The 19,509-nt window shown below is 47.2% G+C and overlaps 1 protein-coding gene and 1 long non-coding RNA gene across 3 annotated transcripts; both read left to right on the top strand.

Annotated features, from left to right (window-relative positions):
• The first annotated feature begins 1,125 nt into the window (after nucleotides 1-1,125).
• Nucleotides 1,126-9,584, top strand: cdk12 (cyclin-dependent kinase 12). 2 transcript variants are annotated; one of them, XM_037256481.1, is made up of 15 exons: nucleotides 1,126-1,671; nucleotides 1,797-3,042; nucleotides 3,730-4,455; nucleotides 4,598-4,777; nucleotides 5,150-5,289; nucleotides 5,358-5,528; nucleotides 5,745-5,934; nucleotides 6,020-6,076; nucleotides 6,177-6,278; nucleotides 6,370-6,447; nucleotides 6,617-6,733; nucleotides 6,818-6,949; nucleotides 7,042-7,274; nucleotides 7,375-7,764; nucleotides 8,915-9,584. In XM_037256481.1, the coding sequence occupies exons 2-15, from the start codon at nucleotides 1,895-1,897 to the stop codon at nucleotides 9,238-9,240; spliced, it is 3,990 nt and encodes a 1,329-aa protein (XP_037112376.1). In that variant the 5' UTR covers nucleotides 1,126-1,671; nucleotides 1,797-1,894; the 3' UTR covers nucleotides 9,241-9,584. The 2 variants fall into 2 exon arrangements, with proteins under 2 accessions (XP_037112376.1, XP_037112377.1); XM_037256482.1 differs by having other exon boundaries at nucleotides 1,126-1,609.
• Nucleotides 9,585-10,220: 636 nt separating this feature from the next.
• LOC119125742 lies at nucleotides 10,221-15,510 on the top strand. Its single transcript, XR_005098524.1, has 3 exons — nucleotides 10,221-10,348; nucleotides 12,241-12,363; nucleotides 15,362-15,510. It is a non-coding gene; the product is annotated as an uncharacterized LOC119125742 (long non-coding RNA).
• Nucleotides 15,511-19,509: the final 3,999 nt, after the last annotated feature.

Below are 19,509 nucleotides of genomic sequence, written 5' to 3' on the forward strand. Positions count from 1 at the left end.
CATACATCACGCATAAATAAATATGGAGGAATATAAAGTGCAAGTCTGAGCGAAATGTAACTATTGATCAAATTGACAAAATTGCAGAATTATTTTTGTTATACTACAGAAGCCAGGAGCGCACGACTCTTTAGGATTGAAAGCCAGATCACCCTTTTTCCACCATGACATACATTATAAAAGATCACTTGTGTTTTCTACTGACACACAAATCATCTTCTTGCATGCTCACTTGATTCGAACAAGTTTATTTGCCACCAAGTGCTCTTTAGGAACTTTTGTTATTGCCATGGGAGATGGCTCTTCCTTGTTTCTACAAGACCACGCCCTATTGTGACAGCAAAGCCAATCATCATCTAGGTTGTCAAACGCGTCACTCTTTCTTGTCGCTGCGGATTAAAAAAAATTTTTGGAAACGCTTTGATTTTCTCGTGATGATAAATTATTCCATACATATCGCCTACATCTTGTTTGATTTTTTTTTTTTTTTTTTTTAACTTACTCCATCGTTGTAGAGGTCACTTTCTTGTTTTCCCTGGAACACGCCCCCGTTTTATCATAGCCAATCAGCATTCACTTCTTCATATAGTTATATTTTCTTATCTATGAGTTGGTTGCGTATTTACAAATTTTAACAGTCAATTCTAAGTATTAAAAAAACGCTCTTCGGAACTTTTTTCATTGCCGTGGGAGACATCACGTTCTCATTTCTCCTTGGACCACGCCCCACTGTGACAGCTTCCGTTCGTTATTTAGCTCCACACACAAAATTAAAAACTCTTAGATTTTGGATTATCAATAAGTTTTAGTATCTAATTTACAAATAATGTCTATTTGAACCGCTTAAATTTTTATCCCATACCTTTATGATGATTAACTGGTGTGGAGGTTGCATTGTGTTTTTTCGTTTGAACCAATGAAATAAAATAAAAGATAGCGCATTTATTTTCTTTAATTTACAGTGTCTGCGTTTTATCTTATTTTCGATTTCACATCCAAAAATGTTTTTCTAAAAGTGTCACTTGTTGGAAAAGTAGGCGGGTTGTTAGACGCTGATTGGCTGTCGCTGGGAAGCGTCGTTGATTGACACCTTGTCGAGTTCCGGCCCGATCCGGCGTTGGCGTCGTGCGCTGAAGTTGCTAGTCACAGGAGCCACAATGGCGTTTGTAGTCTCCTGCGGCTGTGGATGTTATTAAATCCACTAGCATCGCCCTAAATATAGGCCTGGTTGATTTCCAGAGCCATTGATAGTAAACTGGAACATCTATTGCACACGAAAAAACTATGATTTCTTATAAATATTGAATTTAAGGAGGGATAAAGCTTACATTAAAGGGAATATATAAACAGCACCAACCGGGTCAAGTTTTCATTTTGTTCGAGATGAGCGTCTTTTAGTGAAGCCATTTGCTAGCTTGTGAACGCTAAGACCGTATTTCTGTGGAATAAAATCAGCTTTTCCCTAACTTGGCACTGGACAAGGACAGCTTTGACAAAGGAGACTTTTTTTTCTTTTTCCACGGCTCAACTCGCTAGCTTGCCCAGCGTTAGCTAGCTGTTAGCTAAGTTGAGACTGCGAGACGACGACAGCGCAATGCTCCAACGTTTGGTAGGATAACTTCATTTACGGACTCGCTCCATGTGACTATTGAGCTTCCCCGAAGAACAACGGTGGGATATTTATCCATTTTGTCGAGTTTGGACGACACTACGAGTAGAATGAATCGACAGTGAAGAAGGCCGACGGGACGATCGCGGCCTAGTGTGTTGATTTGTGTTTATTCTTGTTTGCTTAGGAACACTTGAGAATTTGTACTTGAATCGACGGTTAATGAGTTGCTTGGACCGCCAAGGCCTAGCCGCAGGAGAGGTGGTACCGACGCCGGCTTAAGGGATGCCTGGGTCGGACCGACACCATGGGACCAAGAGGAAGCCGCAGTCAAGCATCGGCGGCTTGGCCCACACCGCCCTCCAATCAGCTGCGGGAGACATGACCAGCAAAGACGGCAAGTTGCACTTGAAATCTCTAATGGCCTCGTCCAGGCGTAAACGTCACAAATCGACTAAAGTTCGTGAATTGCCACCGGCACCACCGACGATTCCCGAATATATGTCCCTGGCCCGCACGGCGCCTCCTAGTGTCCTGATGAAGCCTCTCGTGGAGTATGACGATATCAGCTCGGACTCTGACACATTCTCAGACCCACCGGGTACCAGAATGCCCGAAAGGGTGGTTCTGATGCAACGTCTCGAGCCCTCGCCTTCACCCGACTTCATCAGGGAAGAGCCCACCCGTGAGAGTAAGAGCCGCAGACATTCCCGGAAAAAGTCCAAGGACCCCAACAAAGTTCGGGATCCCGGTAATGGGGAACGCGGCTACAAGAAGAAGAGCAGTAAGGATCGTAGTAAAAGCGCTTCCGGTGTCGGCAAGGAGAAATCGGCCTCATCTGGATCATCCAAGCGTCATGTTCAGCAGGAGGTTGACTTTAAGAGAGGAGATCCCATGTTCTCTCAGATGTACCCTATGCTCAGCGTAGGGAGCGCCACGTCCTCGGCGTCTTCATCCCGGAGCAAGGAGAGCAGCCGCTCTGGAAAGTCGCGTAAAGACAAGCAGCAGAGGCGAGAGGCCCGGCTAGAAGTCGCCCACAGCGACCCCCAGAAGGTCCGTGGAGAGCGAAGCCACCGCAAGTCCTCCAAGAGCAACAAGTCGAGCCCCAAAGGCAAGTCGAGTCGAGGAAACTCTCGCAAGAATACCGTCAGCGCCGCTAGCGTCGCCCTGTCGCCTAGTCCCAGGATGGCAGAGAGCCCGATGGGCGGCCAAATGGTGGACGACGGCTACTCCAGGCGCAAGATGACTCAGCTATGCCCAAGTCCCTATGGGGACATGAGCCGGTGCAACAAGCAGAGGTCAGATAGCCCCTACGGCAGCAGGCACAGGTCGTCCAGCTTTGAGCGAGACAGCAGTCCCTTCTCGAGGAAGCGCTCCATTAGCCCCTACATGGCCCGACGCTCCTCCAGCACCAGCCCCAGCCCAGTGTCCCGGTAAGCATGTCTCCAGTTATTTCATCCCGCACTGGTTTTGTTTGGTCTATTTTTTTCTGGCAGGGCAGCCATATTGCTTTTCACTCGAGCAACAGGTGAACTGGAGCCTAAAATGGGTTTGCAGTTGCATGTAAATGCCACAAGATGGCGGCAAAGCATGTAAAACAGGGCTAGACATAAAACATCATAAATGCGTCTCGCATGTACACAGCTTTGGCATAACTGCAACCTGTATTTAAATTATTTAACACAAATAAAGACCTCCATATGAGGGTAACATAGCATAGTAGCATAAATAATATGTTAGCACAAACTTACAATCATTCAAATTGTTACCGACTGTTTGTTACTGCGTAGGGAGGGAAGCTGAAACATACTTTCCGTGTACAAGGTGCTTTTAAGGACCACAAGCAAAAAAGAACATTTCAAATGCAAACCTAAAACAGTGTAAAGGGAATAAAGAAATGAAGATTCCACGAGATTGTGCCAGAGTAAAACTTGAATTACTTTGACCTGCTTTCTTCGACAATGAGTAACTAGACTAACAAACTGATGTTAGCCATACTTTCTAGTTGTTTGCTTGTACCGTGTCTGTTAACAATTGTGCAACTTCATCAACATGTATCAGGATGACCGCCATAGAACTGCCTTATTCATGTGAAAATTCCCCCAAACCTTTTCCTTTAGGCGCTCGGGCCGTTCCAGAAGTCGATCCCCTATGTTCTTCTCCTCCTCTCATCGCTCTTCGTCCCGATCCCGCAGCAAGCGGCACGCCCCCTCGGCCGGGGCGTTGGGCGCCGGCTCCTACAGCGCCCGGCCCGCCAGCCGCTCGCCTCCCTCCACCCACCTGCCGCTCAACTCCAGCCTGGGCGCCGAGCTCACTCGTAGAAAGAAGGAGCGCCAGGCCGCCGAAGCGGCGGCAGCGGCGGCTCGCGCCTGCGATAGTGGTTCTGCCTCCCCCGCTCCCCCCACACAGAAACCCGCAGCTCCCTCAGCCTCTTCTTCCTCCTCCTCGCGGTCTAAAGTGGAGGAGCTGCAACCGCAAAAAGACTCTGGAGAAAAAGAATTTCAGGCCGCGCCTACGGTGCAGTCACCACAAGAAACGCCGGTGTTGGAAGAACCAGTTGCTACCCTGTTACCCTCCGCTTGCACCAGCTTCTCTCCTGCTCTTCCTCCTGAACCATCACCCTCTGATGCCCCTGCTTCGACCGCCTCAACTCCACCGCCCCCACCACCTCCCCAGCAGGCCAACACCAACGTTCCACCTCCCGCCTCAGCCCCGGCCAAATCACCCGCTCCAGTCCCCGCCTCCGTCCCCACGCGGAGTCCTGCCCGACAGACGCCGCTCCACAAGACTTCCACGTTGCCGCCCCTGCCTTTGCCCCCCATGTTGCTTGGAAACTCTCAAGACAGGTGAGAAGGACCTAGAATAGACTTCAATCAAGCTTAATTGGCAAAAGTTTTAACATACCCCTGCTGGCATGTTTGCTAAATGCATATTATGTAGTTCCTCTTCTGCGCCGACAAAACGATTCTTTTCTCTTTGCCTGCTCAGCCCAAAGAAGTCCACTCATCCTCAGCGAGGGTCCAGGAAGGAGAAGGAAACCCGGAGCCGGCCGTCACTCATCGACCTCCCGCTGCCGCCCACCCTGCTTGGGGGCGACTCCCCACCTCTCCAATTGTCCGCCCATCACGGATTGTCGCTGCCCCTGTCCGCCCTTAAAAAAAGACCAAAGTGAGTGTCGCGCGATAAGAGATGTCAGTCGAGCCCGGCGTTTAACAAAAATCTGCATTTAATTGACATTTATGTAGTTAATTTCTCAATTAGCACTTGTGTAGGGAACCCTGGTCCAGCCCCAGCCATGTTTTCCATGTCTCCATGGCGCAACACACCTGATCCAAATGATCAGCTCATCAGCAAGCTCTGTCCAAACCTGAAACACGCCTGATCGTTTGAGTCAGGTGTGTTGCCGCAGGTAGACATGGAAAGCAGGCAGGTCACGGCTCTCGTGGGAACAGGGTTCCTTCGGTTATATCTTCATTTTGTTCCATATTACACTGAGAAGCTAAAACCTCATGTTAATTTGTGTCTCCTAAATTCTTGCAGGATTTGTTGCCCTCGCTACGGCGAGCGCAAACACACCAAGAGCGACTGGGGCAAGCGATGCGTCGATAAGTTTGACATCATCGGCATCATCGGAGAGGGCACCTACGGCCAGGTGTACAAGGCCAAGGACAAAGACACGGGTAGGACCGCATCGATCGTCTTCTATGAAATCCACAGTGGTGTTGATTTGTCACACGCGTGTCGCCAGGCGAGCTGGTGGCCCTGAAGAAAGTGCGCTTGGACAACGAGAAGGAGGGCTTCCCCATAACAGCCATCCGGGAGATCAAGATCCTGCGGCAGCTCAAACACTGCAGCGTGGTCAATATGAAGGAGATCGTCACCGACAAGCAGGACGCGCTTGACTTTAAAAAGGACAAAGGTAAGCGGCTGAAAAACCGCTGCGTCACTTGCCCTTTCCAAGTTTCTGCCTCCAAGATTTAGAGGTGGCTGAGCCAATAGTTGATTTTCCGCACACGTAAACTTAGGATGGATATAAACTGCATGTGAAGCCATTCAAATCTGCATCATAAAATGACATTTAAGAATCAGTCAAACGGAGCTGATGAGTAATTTAACTCGCCTTGACCTCCCCCAGGAGCGTTTTATCTGGTCTTCGAGTACATGGACCACGACCTCATGGGCCTGCTGGAGTCGGGCATGGTCCAGTTCTCGCAAGAGCACATCCGCAGTTTCATGCGCCAGCTGATGGAGGGCCTGGACTACTGCCACAAGAACAATTTCCTGCACCGCGACATCAAGTGCTCCAACATACTGCTGAACAACAGGTACAACTGGCACAAGAAGCCGTTTCATTGTAAAAATGTTTTGTCGCGTGTTCCTAAAACCAGATGTGCTCTTGTCTCTTTTTAGAGGTCAGATTAAACTGGCTGACTTTGGCTTGGCTCGCCTTTATAATTCCGAAGAGAGGTAATTATTAAGCTTCCTTATGACCTTGGTTTTTCTTCAGTAATTTATTTTCACCACTAGATGGCACTGTTACTCTTTTTCACACTTTGTGTGCTTTCAGCCGGCCATATACGAACAAAGTCATCACGCTGTGGTATCGACCCCCTGAGCTGCTGCTGGGCGAGGAGAGGTACTCTCCGGCCATTGATGTATGGAGTTGTGGGTGAGTGTAAAATCCTCTTGGGAGCTTTTATCTTTTTGTGCAGCTCATATTCACTTTTGATCAACTGAATTCTCTGCCTGTTGTGGTTCAGGTGCATTCTTGGGGAGTTGTTCACTAAGAAGCCCATCTTTCAAGCCAATCAGGAGCTTCTGCAACTGGAGCTCATCAGGTTGGTGCTACTGCTCTTCCTAACCAGATGTGTGACAAAAATGCTATTTTAAATATGCTGCCAAATGTTTGATAACACATTTTCAACTGCATCCAAATCCACAAAAATATTAAGCCTGCCTTTTTTATTTTATTGATTTTTTTTTAAATTTTTATCTTGGGTCTTGCAGTCGCCTATGTGGCTCCCCCTGTCCTGCTGTCTGGCCTGATGTTATCAAGCTGCCCCTCTTCAACACCATGAAGCCCAAGAAGCAGTACCGCCGGCGACTGCGGGAGGAATTTGCCTTGTACGCCCTTGTCCAAAGCCGCCCTGGTTGCAATTCGTTGTCTATTTCGAAGCTGATCGACATCTCTCCCCCTGTGTTCTGCAGCTTGCCGACCCATGCCCTCGACCTGCTAGACCGAATGCTGACCCTGGACCCTTCACGCCGCTGCACGTCAGAAGGAGCGCTCAACAGCGACTTCCTGTGCGACGTGGACCCCATCAACATGCCACCGCCAGAGTCAGTTGACTTGAACTGTTATATTTCAGTCGATTGCGGCATTTTTGTAACAGCAGGTATTTCAATCCCCCCCCCCCCACACACCTCTTTAGTCTTCCTCATCATCAAGACTGTCACGAGTTGTGGAGCAAAAAGCGGCGGCGTGCGCGTCAGAGCGGCCTGCCCGAGGATGTCCCCAAAGCACCCCGTAAGGACATGTCAGGTACCACAAGCGGGGAGAACAGTCGTTCGCAAACCAGCCCGGCCGGAGCGCCGCCGCCCCCGCCTCCACCTCCTCCGCAGCGAAAGCCCCCCTCAGCTGCGGTCCCGGACAACGATTTGTCAGGTAAATATTTCCCGTTATTCTTTTTTTCCTGCCAGTTTTGGATGAGAAATAAGTCAGACGTAATGTTCTGGCATTGACTGAGGTTCTCTTGTTTTTCCAGTGTTGGGCGCTGCCGCCGAGCAGCTGAACCAGACCGAGTTGGCCCTGCTGCTCAACCTCCTCCAAGGCCAGACGGACATCTCCCTTGCGCAAGTCTCCCAGCTCCTTAACCTGTCCAACGCAGAGACGCTCAGCCAGTCGCTGTCGGCGCTCAGCGACGCCCCCGACCAGCACCAACAAGGTGGCGCGCCGGCCGCAGAGCCACCGGAGCAGTCGCCCGACGCGCTAGACGTCGGGCATCTCCCGGAGGAGCAGGCCAACCTGCTGGCGCTCCTCCTGGGCCACATCATGAAGCCGCAGGGCGAGGAGCAGGCCGACGAAAGCAGCAACGGCGTCCAGTCGGGGGAGGCCTTAACGCGCGCTTCGTCTGCTTCTGCTGCTGAGCGCAAGGGCAAGTCTGGCTTTAGTCTGTAGGAGATGACACGGGGGAATGTCGTCACTGGGGACTGAGAGGAAAAGTATTGTTACTTTAGATTTCCAGCTACAAAATTATCATACAGTAATCTCCCGCCGTTTGTGGATGGTAGCGATCGGGCGCCGCTTTGAATGGCGCTTTTTGATCTTAGAAAAAACACACCAGCATTTGCAGTTTGTCCATTGGTGGAAAAATCCACGAATAAGAGCATAGCTTACATTTAAAAAAAAAAGTGGTTGGCGACCCACGATAGTGCGGGGGATTACTGTATATACTGATGAAATTAGTGCCATGATTATTTTAATTGGGTAAATCATATAGTCCACTTTTTAACTCCCTCAAATTTCAGGTTTTTTTCCTCCCCGAATGTATATATGAAAAAAGTGTCTTCATGTTACCGGGGTGACGGTTTCCTGCACACGAGTATAGCCGACTGGTGTACACAATAAATGCACCACAACGTCGAGTGTCATTCATTTGTAGAAAGTTAAAAAGTCCACTCCCCCCTTCCATCCTCGTCCCTTCCTCTCACGTCTACCCACTTTTCCGTGTTTATTTTCTCACTCATTGGTTCTGTATCACATTTCCCCACCACCACCACCTCTCAGCAGAAGGAAGCTTGAGACTGTCATGTTCGCCTTTTTACACGCTCATAAGTTATCAAGTGGAAATAAATGTTTTCAATCTTTAGACCTTACTTGCATGTTCTTCTTTTAGCTTATTTTACCGACATACCATTTTTTTACTTTTCTCCCTCAACACAGATTCTACAAGAATGTGGTTAGGCATTTGAATGAAATGCTTTCATTTGGCCTTGAGGAAGCTGCAACTTTCTAGCAATTGAAGTCACCCTGTCCATGCCAATCCTTCTCTCTCACCCATTCCCACTCTGTTGCTAAAAAAATATTCAGCTTCGTGCAAATGTTTTGAAAATGGTGCTCACTTTAAAAACAGACCTTAAGTCTCACTTTTACATTAACATGACTATAGGCAAAAGTTATGCATACTTTAATGCGTTTGAATGTCTCCCTCCTGTGGACAAGGTAGGAACTACAGCGTGAGCTCTTGCATCCTTGAAAAAAAACAATCCTCATGACTGTTGACTAATATGTGATGTCCTCTCCAGATGTGCCCAAAAGGAAGCCATTCAACACCTGCCCCGCACCCCCACCTGAGCGTCCACCCTCACCTCCAGAACTACCACCCGCAGCTGGAGTCCCCTGCCTGAGCCAAGACATCAGCACATCAGAAATAGCAGCCGCTCTCCTCCAGCTCATCTCAGATGCGGGCGCCCCTTCAGATGGAGAGGAGCCGTCACCCGACACGGAGGGCCCAGCCAAGGCTCAGCCGCCCGCAGCTGAGGCCCTGGCCCCTCTTGAAGGTGATTCTTCCAACGCAGCACAGTTCCTCAAGGACCAGGACCTCCGGTTTTCCCATGGAACCACCCACTGAGCTCCTTACTTGAAGTCACGCAGGCCTCCACCCCACAGTTCCAAACCCAAGAGAGGATACACAGGAAGTAAATCATCTGGGGGGGGGGAAAGGACTGATGGGGTGTAAGTGTTTTGAGTCTGCTTGGTTCCTTGATTTATTTTAAAAAGTGATTATTATGCAGGGTTTGCATTTGTCTGCCACTGGAAGTGAGGTAAAGTTATTCGGCAAAGATGCTTGGCTTCTCTCCATCTTCTGCCTGAATGCTGGACGGTGCTGACTGCAAGGCTGGATGCTTTGTTTTTCTTTTTCGCCAATGCTGCTCTGTACTTGCCATCAATTAAAAAACAACAACAGTAAACTCAGTGTTGTGACAAGCCTTATTAATACAGCCCATAGCGCTCATCCTCTGCTCTTTAAAACATAAAATCAGTCGCTCAGCGTTTCTGCTTGGTGAAGTATGAAGTTTAGTCGCACAAAAGAGACTCAAGCGCTTTTCCTGGAGGGCATTCAAAAGCCGTTCTTTGCCTCCTTGTGTGAGTGTGAGCTAAAAATGCTTTTCAAATTTTTTTTTTGGCCCAGTTATTTTCTAAATAACGAAAATAACTCGTTTGAAGAAAGTCGTAATATGGTCCATTGTTATCTTCAAATGAGAGCAATTCATGTGTCGAAGAGGAAAGCACATATTTTGTAATATATGTTTTGTGTGTTGAGTTTATTAAAAGAAGTTATGAGAGCAATTTAAGTCTGTTTGGAATATAAAGTAAACAGTGTGAATCACCTTCAAAGAGTTATTTGAAAAAATCAGTTTCCTATCTATTTTGCACTTTGACCCTGCACATTTTTGTAAACCAAAGACGAATCAAACAATTCATATACAGAAACAAAATCCCTTTTATGGTGTTGAATTAGTAAAATGATTCATAATATTTTTTATGACCCTGACTACAGTCCTACAAAACAAACCACGCGAATGTAGACCAATCAGCGTCCATCAGGAAGTGAAGCCGGAAGTGAAGCTTTAGACACAAGTAGATCGCCAAATTGATCGTCTCCGTTTTCAGAACGCTTTAAAATTATTATTTTTTACTTAATAGGGGCAGTATATCTTCTTTTGGAGACATTAGAGGTATGTAATGTCTTCTTTTGGTTTTCACTCATGTGGTTTTTGACAATAAGAAAGCCGGCGGCTACTTAGCTTAGCTGCTACAGGTACGACCCGCCTACTTGTTTAGTGTTGATCTGATTGGCAATGAAACATGAAGGTGCAATTTATGTTAATACTGAACGTTTCAGAATTCATAGAAATGTTTGTAAAGTGACATCAATGACTTTTAAAAATAGCATTTCCTCCCTTAAATTCCAACCCAAGTTCGATCTCTTTATGGAGCTTCTGACACAGACATGAATAAACTGCTGATTGCCAGCTCTCTCGCGCGTTTTTGTGTGTGGATTGGCCTCATCCACACATAGCTCCTCAGTTGGCAGGCTAACAGAGACGCTTAGCCCTCTTGGCCCAAAGCGTGCAGCTGAGGCCTCTGGGTGAAAGATGCATTCATTGAGTGGCTCACCTGCCCTCCAGCACCAGCTCACTGTTAATGTGTGTGTGTGCGTGTATGTGCAGCTGTGCACGCGTGCATGACTATTGTGTATGTTTCTGTCTGATGCCTTCACCCGCCGGGACTGGGGATAATAGTGGAAGTGCCCGTAGGGAGGAGTGGGCACTGCCACTGCCAAGTCACAGAGACCGGGCGAATAAATCAGCAGGGCGAGGCGAAGGAGGCGCGCGCCATCAATCAGAAGGGCACCTTATGGAGGGTGGGGTGGGGGCAGTGCCCATAAACGTGCCAGGCTGAAGCATGTTGTCACCATTCCGCAGACAGGCGACATGGTAATGGAACGTGGCTTCCATTTTGAATGTCGGCGAGCTTGACAAACAATAGCAGCGGTTTGTCAGGTGTCTCGCTTTCAATGGATTTAACTCCCTCGTTTACCACCTAAGATGATTGGCACGATTTGTTAAAAGCTGACGCCAAACAAAGGCTAATGGCCGGAACTATGGATGGCGTTTAGCGGCAATCTCTGCGGTCGTCCTTCATGTTGCCACGGCAAACAATGCGAGGTTGAACAGCGAGCGCATTTCATTTGGCGGCAAACGCTCACTCAGGATGATTGAAGGGCAAAGGTGATTTATAACGTGGTAAAAAAAAATTAAAAAATGTCTGTCTCTCTGCCTATCCGTGTCTTTTCTTTTGCAATTTGTCTTTCAGTCCACCCACCCTTCCAACTCTATCTTCCCATTTGGGGTCCTTCTGTCCTCCACATATCTGTCAGTCAGCCCGTCCATCCATCTGAGCATCCGTCTGTCTGTAATTTCGATCTGTGTGTCCATTTGTCTCATCTGTCTGTTCATTCCCCCATCCTCTCAGTATTTCTGACATTCCATCATCCTTCAATCTATCTTCATCCCTGTGTTTGTCGGTGTATCGATAATTATGTTCAAAGTTAGACACTTTATAGGTGTGATCTATCCCCGTTAAAAATGTCTGCCATGATTCCCAGAAGTGAAATATTCTTTACTGCGAGTCACACAGTGTGTTTTATAGACGCCCTAACTGCGTCTCACTTCGCTCCTCACTTTATAGTTTTGCTTGAGAGAAGCGTCTGCCATGACACACACACACACACTCACCTACTCATTATTATTTCGCCGTCGCTCCGTGGCAGCGAGGCCTCATTGGAAGTTTTTAGGAGGTGCAGATGTGCGCTGATGTCACAGACGGCGGGTCAGGAGACGAGGCGTACTCCGGGATAACGGCTTCCTGCTTTTTGGAATAAATCCAAATCTTGTGGCAGATTCGCCATCAAGGAGTTTGCACATTAAGATGCTGTTTTGGTTATATTTTTGATACTATGACATGATTTCTATATTATTATCGCAATGTTGCAAATATCATACTAGTCACTTGTCAAAAAATTTACTGTATAGCCTCTGATTTATTTTTAATCTCCTTCGGACAGAGTCAAAGTCTCGGCATGACGCAGCATTTCCATCAGGCCTCATCGCCTTCGACTTCCCGTGCAGACGTCGCTTTAAGGCAGGAGGGGCTGATGGGAAAGCAGTCAGCCAAGAGGGTGGAGCTGGTGAGTAAGTGTGTGTGTGTGTGTTGGGGTGGGGGACGTTGGGTGTGTCGACGGGCCCTGCAGGACCATTTGTGCTGAAGCTCATTTGCGCAGCGACACTTAATTGGCTACAACAATTAATTAATGTGTTGGAAAGTTGGCACAAAAAGTTCATTTAAGAGGGTTTTAATAAGCAATTAGAGGAAAAGCAGCGAAGAGGGGGGAATTAGCGGGCGCCAGCGTCTGGCACGTCCGACTATAAGCGAAGGCACTGCTTGTTTTTTTTTTTCCTTTCCTCCTCGCTGACCTCTCACGTTTTTGGGAGGGGCTGACGAACGGCCGGGCCGCCATTGGAACTCTATTATGCGCCTTTCAGGGGTTCTCGCTGCGTTCCTCCAAGTGCCTTCAAAGCCATCGTGACCTTATATTGTGTCCGCGTCACCCCCCCCGACTGCGTGGCCCCTCCCTGCGCCACCTCTTGTACCGCCGCCCGGTGTAAACTATCGCATGACTAATGAGCGGAGCAGGTTGGAATCCTAGGGAAGATGTCCTTGGAAGACGAATGCATTTTGCGGCGGAATAATTAGCTTAATTAACAAATTCTGCATGCATATTCATCAGCCTATTAATGTCCGCGTTGCGCCCTGCTTGATGAGCAACACAATAATAAGCGCTTCATTTGCATATGTATGTTCACACTCATGCCCCCTCTTAAAAAATAAAAATGTTGCTCAGGAAGATCTAATAAGCTCGCTGAAAATCGTCTGATATGTCCGTATCGGTGGGGGCCGTCGGGAACTGTGTTGACGTGATTAGAGGAGCTTCATTTAGTCTGTTTGTCTTACGGGGGAAACTCTGAAAATGTGCATCTTTGCTAGTATCTCATTTGTGGTGCTGCCGGATATCAGATGGAGCTAAATGAGATTCGAAATGTGTTTGTGTGCGCGTGAATGTATATTTGTGTGTGTGTGAGACTCGTCGACTGCATTCCTGCTTCCCGCTTCCTGTTTGCTTCCCTCGTCTTATTTATTCATTCGTGCCCATCAGACTTGTCTAACTTATTCATCCCTCGCTTTTGAAGTTGGGCTGATGAAGTGCGTGATTGCGTTTGTGTATTTGCGAGTTCCCCTCCGATGACAGGTGCTTTATTCTGAAAGGAACACTCAAGCTAGAAGGGACGGCAACGAACCAGTAGCGTCCTTTTATTTCCTTGATTTGTGTTTACGCTTGAAGGGCTTGTCGAGCGCGTTTGTGTTTGCTTTCACGCCGGATTTGTATGTCGAGTCGCAGGGACTGTATTTGTGTGTTAGCTTCTGTCAATGTGTGTGTGTGTTGCACATTTCCTGAGAGGCTGCCCGTGTGTACGTGTGTGTATTTGCGCTCGTCTCTTTGAGTTCCACTTGTACCCTCTCGTTGTCGGGTGTGTTTAACCGGCTCTCCTGCGCACAAACCCGACCCGGACGTGGGACGGGCCTTTTTCATGGCGTCTTTTTTTGAGGCGATGTGTGTGTCTGTGTGTGTTCATGATGCCAGCTTGCCTTCAGACAGCAGCAGTTTGCCGAGTGAGAATTAAAAGTAGGGAGAGATGCCAAGCGAGTCCCCTGAGACACATAGAAGAAACGGAAGAGGAGAATAAAAAAAAGAGAGGATTTTTAAACACACACATGCACACACATTTGTAATCATCATAGAAAGAAAGGAAGAGAACATCACACTTTGTCCTCTGTGGCCACTTCCTGTCGGTGGAAAGGGCACCTGTCCATATATTTTTGTCCATTTTAGTGTAGTGTCAAGATGGCCGCCACCTTCCTCTCCCTCCCCGCCTCCTTGTCTGTCTGTCTGGGTCTCGGCGGTCCGGGCGAGGTGACACCCAGTGTGCCGTCATGTGACACCGAGCTGTCACCTCCCACATCCCCCGCATCACACCTCTGCCCCCTGCTGGGCCGGACCCGTCAACACACACACGCACACGGCCTGACACCTCCTTCTCTGTGGGAAGCAAACATCACTTTGGAATTCTTCAATGATGTAACTTTTGCATGGACACAAAATTGAATTTGCTTTTTGTAATATTTTTAGTTTGCATTAACTGCAAGGCACTTAAATTCACTTCAAGAGTTGGGGCTAATTCCAAAAATGCAGATTGACTTTTTGGATCCCAAGGGAACATTTCTAAGCATTGCAGGCTTCAAATCAAAAGCCTTGCCAAAGGTGACAGGAAGTGAGGTGGTGAATAAATCAGGTGTGAACGTTTCCAGGAAGTTGGCAGGCGGCGCCCACCGGTGAGGCGTCCCACTTGACATCTCGGGCGCCCTCGGACCAAAGCGGGCGCTCGGACCGGCGCCACGAGCCTGGCCGCTGCCCGCCTCTTCTGTGGCGATTGAGATATTTTCGCATTAGTTGGTGTCAGGAGTAAATTAGAGGCCAGATCTGTTTTCTAATCAGAGCACAAGCAGCGTGTTAGAGGAATTAGGGCGACAGCTGCCGGGAGCTTTTTATTCCTCTCTGCCTCAGCCAGAGACAGGCGGACCCCAGCTCAGGGACCACCTCTTTACCACAGCCACCTGTCAACACCGCCATGCATGTGTGCATGTGTGTGCGCCCTCATAGACATCCTCACAGTCGTGCGAGTCCATCGCCGCTCGCTTGCACGCGCCAACGCCGTCTGCCGCGCTGACCCGCCGCCATCTTGGAAATGAAATGACAGTGCAGGTTGTTTGCGTGCACGTAGGCACGCACAAAGTTATAGATTCTAGCTTTAGCAACCGTGGCTAAAAACAGCTTGTCTGAAAAATGAAAAATCTCTGCAACAGTTGGAAGTTATACTGAATTACTCACAGAGCTGATGAACTGCATTTTGGTCAGGATCCGAACTTCAACCCTCCTTGTTTGCCATTCCACTTTTAAACATGACCTGTAATTGAATTAAAATGTCACCGCTGAACAATTTGGTTTTGCAGTTGGCGAATTAAAAGACAAAGTCAAGGACAATCACAATTTTTTTTTTTTTTGTGGACAGAATCTAAAGGTGTTGGCATTCAGGTCGGGCGCTGTGACACTAAAAGAGGACGACGAACGATTCCCGTGAAGATGGATGATGAAAACGTGAGTGTTGTGAGCCACTCTGTGCTGATGATGATGTCTCTGGTGGGCCCAACTGTGGGAGAGTGAGAGGTGTGGGAGATGGCGTGGTAACGCACACACAACAAAACGCACTTGGTTCCCAAATGTCACTTCCCTGTGGTGTGAGCTCCCATTTTTTTCTAATCCTACACACTGCATATACTTTTAAAATGTTCTTAAGTGACATATTATTATCATTATTAAGCATTCATTTTGTATTAGTTCACTATCAAAAAAATAAATATTTTTAGCATTTTTTAAATTAATTTTCTAGTTTTGTAAAAATCATTGTTTTCAAAATTATTTGATTTATTTATATTGACCATATGATTTTACTATTCATCTAAATGGTCCAGGCAATATTATGTTTTTTATTTATTTTTTTGATCATTTCCCTATGCTTGTTTTATTATATCCATGCAAAAAAAAGCGTGAAGTCAACTTGTTATACACACATAGCATATTATGTTTTGTTTTAAAAGTGTGAAAAAAAACAACATTGCACCTACATTGCACCAGAAATAACCTGGTAGCAGCGAGCTATTAATACCATTTTAATTTGGAATTCGATTATCGGCACGCACTCACACAAGCCCACTTGTGTGAACATTAAGCTAAATGACGCAGTAGCGTGACCCATCTGGACCGGGAAGACGAAAAGCTCGTGTCGTCCTCTTTGAACTTCCATTTCCATCTCGTGGCTGCCGATGCTAATTTGCCGCTCATAGGATGCGCACATTGTGTCATAAATAGAGCGAGAGTGGCGTTGGCGGGCCTGGACGTGAGCCAGCTCTGCACCAGCTCACTGGTTGAATTATTAACACCGACTGTGTGTGTGTGTGTGTGTGTGGAGGGGGCACGACGAAGAATAGATTTTTCCAAACAGAACGGGAGAATTTGGGATAAGTGCAGGAAATAAAGCCCTGGATGGCGGCGGCATACTAATGATTGTGTGGTGTGTGTGTAGCAGAGCGAGGGGTGGGGAAGAGCGATGGCGAGATATCAGGGAACGTTGGTTCCGATCCAAAGAGTTAATGTTGCGCTCATTGATGGATAGAGTGCCAGCGAGGAGGCTCCGTACAAAAGATGGATGGAGATTAAACTGCCCGCCTCTCCCGGCGCTTTTGCTACTGCTGTACGGGGTCGTTTTGATCAGAAAATCTTGACTTCAATGACTTAAAACCGTTGATATTTAGGGTTTGAATGCTAGTGGTAGAAAATATCAATGTTGATTTTCGATAGTTCATAAATCCCACATTAATATTGTCACATGTGACAAATACAGTATGATACATCATATCAATTTTCTTGAGACATGAGCTATCTAGCAGCTAGCATTCAAATGATCAATTTTCCTTGACAAACACAAAATCTATATTACCATGATACAGTGTTTATTTACCACTATGCTGTGTCAATATCGTCATTCTTGTTCGTTTGTGATTTGAAAAAGAATAAACGCGGCGCTAGCTAATGTATGCTAGCAGCTAACATTTCATTTTTGCAGTTTCCCCTTAATTGATGATTATAATATGGGCATGTATTCATATGGTTTGTTCCCTAATACAGTATCCATCGACCATCATATTGATATTGTCGTTTGAACTAAGAATAGTTGCATATTTTTGGTCGCATTCTATTTTTTGTCTTTTTTGAGGCCACCACGCACACTTTCCCCATCTTCCTCCTCTGGTGGGGGCATCGAAGGGGTGAAGTGATCTGTGTGAAAGCCTCCTGTTCGATGCGCTGAGGCAGAGGAGGATTGTGGGTAGTGGCTGTCTGCAGGGGTTGGTGGGGGAGGGCGGCGACGGCGATGAAGGGGAGGGGCGGGATGGGTTGCCGGGGCGGGCGGCAGCAGATGGCGTGCCACACTGCGAGGGCCGTCGGCTGGCATCCAGAAGAGGAGGAGGAGGGAGGGAAGGGATTGGAGGGGCACCGCTCCCAAAGTGCCAGCAGGCATCAGGGGAAGGAGAGCGGGGAGGCAGAGGTGAGGGGCTTCGGCGGGAGAGGCGGCTGCTAGACATTGTCAGATTAAAGCTCATAAGCGGGATTGCGCCGCTAATTGCGGAAGAACAACAACCAACGCAAATTTATCCTTCAAGAGTCACGAGCCGCCGTTGACCTTCCATGCGGTGTCTGAAAATGGCCTCCTACGCCGGCGTCGGGTTGGCGTACGACATGCACTGTGACAAGCTGCTCCGATGTGACACGAGTTTGGCAAACGCGGTTCCCCAGATCGTTGATGTCCACGAATGCCCCCTTGACACTTGAGACCACGGCTGTCCCAAATTTTTCTTCCAAGGGCTGCGTAAAGCACGCTAATATTCTTAAATGTGACGAACTTCCGGCAAACATTTTGTTTGCGGAAAGCGGCGTGGCCTAATTAATAAACGTTATTTTGGTAAACATGATAGAAAAGCGACGGCATCAAAAATGCTCACGCAGCTGCCGTGCACGTTTGTTTGTTTTTTCGCCTAGAAAACTCCCGTCACGCTCACTCCAGAGACGGGCCGTAAATATTTCATTTCCCGTTGTCATTTCGCATTCACACGCGCACGCGGGATGCTAATGCTAACCCACATCTTCCGACCTGTGCTGGAATACACACACAAAAACACGCGTGTTTGCTAGGCCGCACTCCTGGGTCGATCATTTGACCTAGTTGTTGTCAAGACGCACATTTGACACTATTCTGAGAGATTGGTCGCAGCTTTGTGAGGCGATGGCTTTGTTTGCATTCTGGCGCCTGGCATCACCTGCAAGTATTGCAGAAAATGAGCCCGCGTCTAATTAAGGAGCACTTTCAGTCGAGCGTGCACATACACACACAGACGCACAAAAACATTGCAACCCAAGACGGTTTGAACAGATGTTGAGGAATTTAACATGCAAAAGGGAAGTGGGACTCCCCCCACGGTGTACTCCACCTCTCCTCATGCACACTTTCACACTCCACATCAGGACTGGGCAAACTTTTGCTGTTCAGCTGATACATTTAAATTTTAAAGCACAAGGTCGGGTCAGACCATTCCTAGATGAGGTACAAAAACACTTAGGTGGTATTTTTTTTGTTACTATTTATGTATTTATATATTTTTTTATTTATCTGTTTTGATTGTATTATAGAAATGATAAATAAAAAACTGTTTTATTAATATAAAAATACTGATAGAGTTTTGCATTTTATTCTTTATACATTTTTTGAATTTTAATTAGTTCAAATTAATTAAACTATAACTAATATAGTCAACTAAATAAAATTCAAAAGTAGGGGACATTAATTTGATTTAAAAAAAATATATTTGCACATGAATATAATGAATTAAATGATTATTTTATTTGAAAAAAACCACATAAATGGTTTATTTTGCAATTAAAGTTTCAGCCCATTTAAATTGAGAATAAAATCACATGACGAATATTGCTGGATATGAACGTCCAGTGGTCTAAATTTAAGTGCTTTAGGTGGCACGTGGGCCACACTTTGCACACCCCTGCTCCACTTGTATCTCCATATTTGACACCACAAAGATGTACATGCACCAACACAAACACCGCACCCCTCCCTTTCCCCCATCAAGCCCCCAGGGTGCAGCCCCCACTCCCTCTCATAAGGGGGCACCATGTGGCACTTTATCCCCCCTGGCACAAGGTAGCCCCTCTGCCAGCCCCACATTGTCCGCTGCCTGCTGGAGAGCACGTGCCCGCAACGTGCCCCCACCTTCACCCACTGCCTTTTATCATGTTTACCGTACATGGAGACGGATGCTCGCGTTAGGGGTCTCCAAAGCGCCCACCTGAGATAAATGGGCTGTGCGTGCAGGTGACACACCGTTGGGAAATGGTCTTTTTGTACCGTGCCAAAATTTCCATACTCTGTCAAACTCCAGTAGCTAAACTATTGTTTTAAAGTGCTGGCGTGTGTGGAAATTTAGCATAACAGGTTGCTATAAATGATCAAATAAAATTGGGGGTTTACTCAAAGCTAATGCTTGAAATATACCAAGCTAGCATTGTCGTCTTTCCTGAATCATACATGTTTTC

Source organism: Syngnathus acus, chromosome 8, assembly GCF_901709675.1.
Source record: "Syngnathus acus chromosome 8, fSynAcu1.2, whole genome shotgun sequence".
In the NCBI taxonomy this organism is placed as follows: Eukaryota; Metazoa; Chordata; class Actinopteri; order Syngnathiformes; family Syngnathidae; genus Syngnathus; species Syngnathus acus.

Excerpts from the sequence above, each read along its gene's own strand:
- cdk12 (XM_037256481.1), top strand. The coding sequence starts at position 1,895 with ATGCCTGGGTCGGACCGACACCATGGGACCAAGAGGAAGCCGCAGTCA. Across the intron at positions 6,077-6,176 it reads CTTTATAATTCCGAAGAGAG|CCGGCCATATACGAACAAAG; the intron begins GTAATTATTAAG and ends GTGTGCTTTCAG. Across the intron at positions 6,448-6,616 it reads CTGCAACTGGAGCTCATCAG|TCGCCTATGTGGCTCCCCCT; the intron begins GTTGGTGCTACT and ends TGGGTCTTGCAG.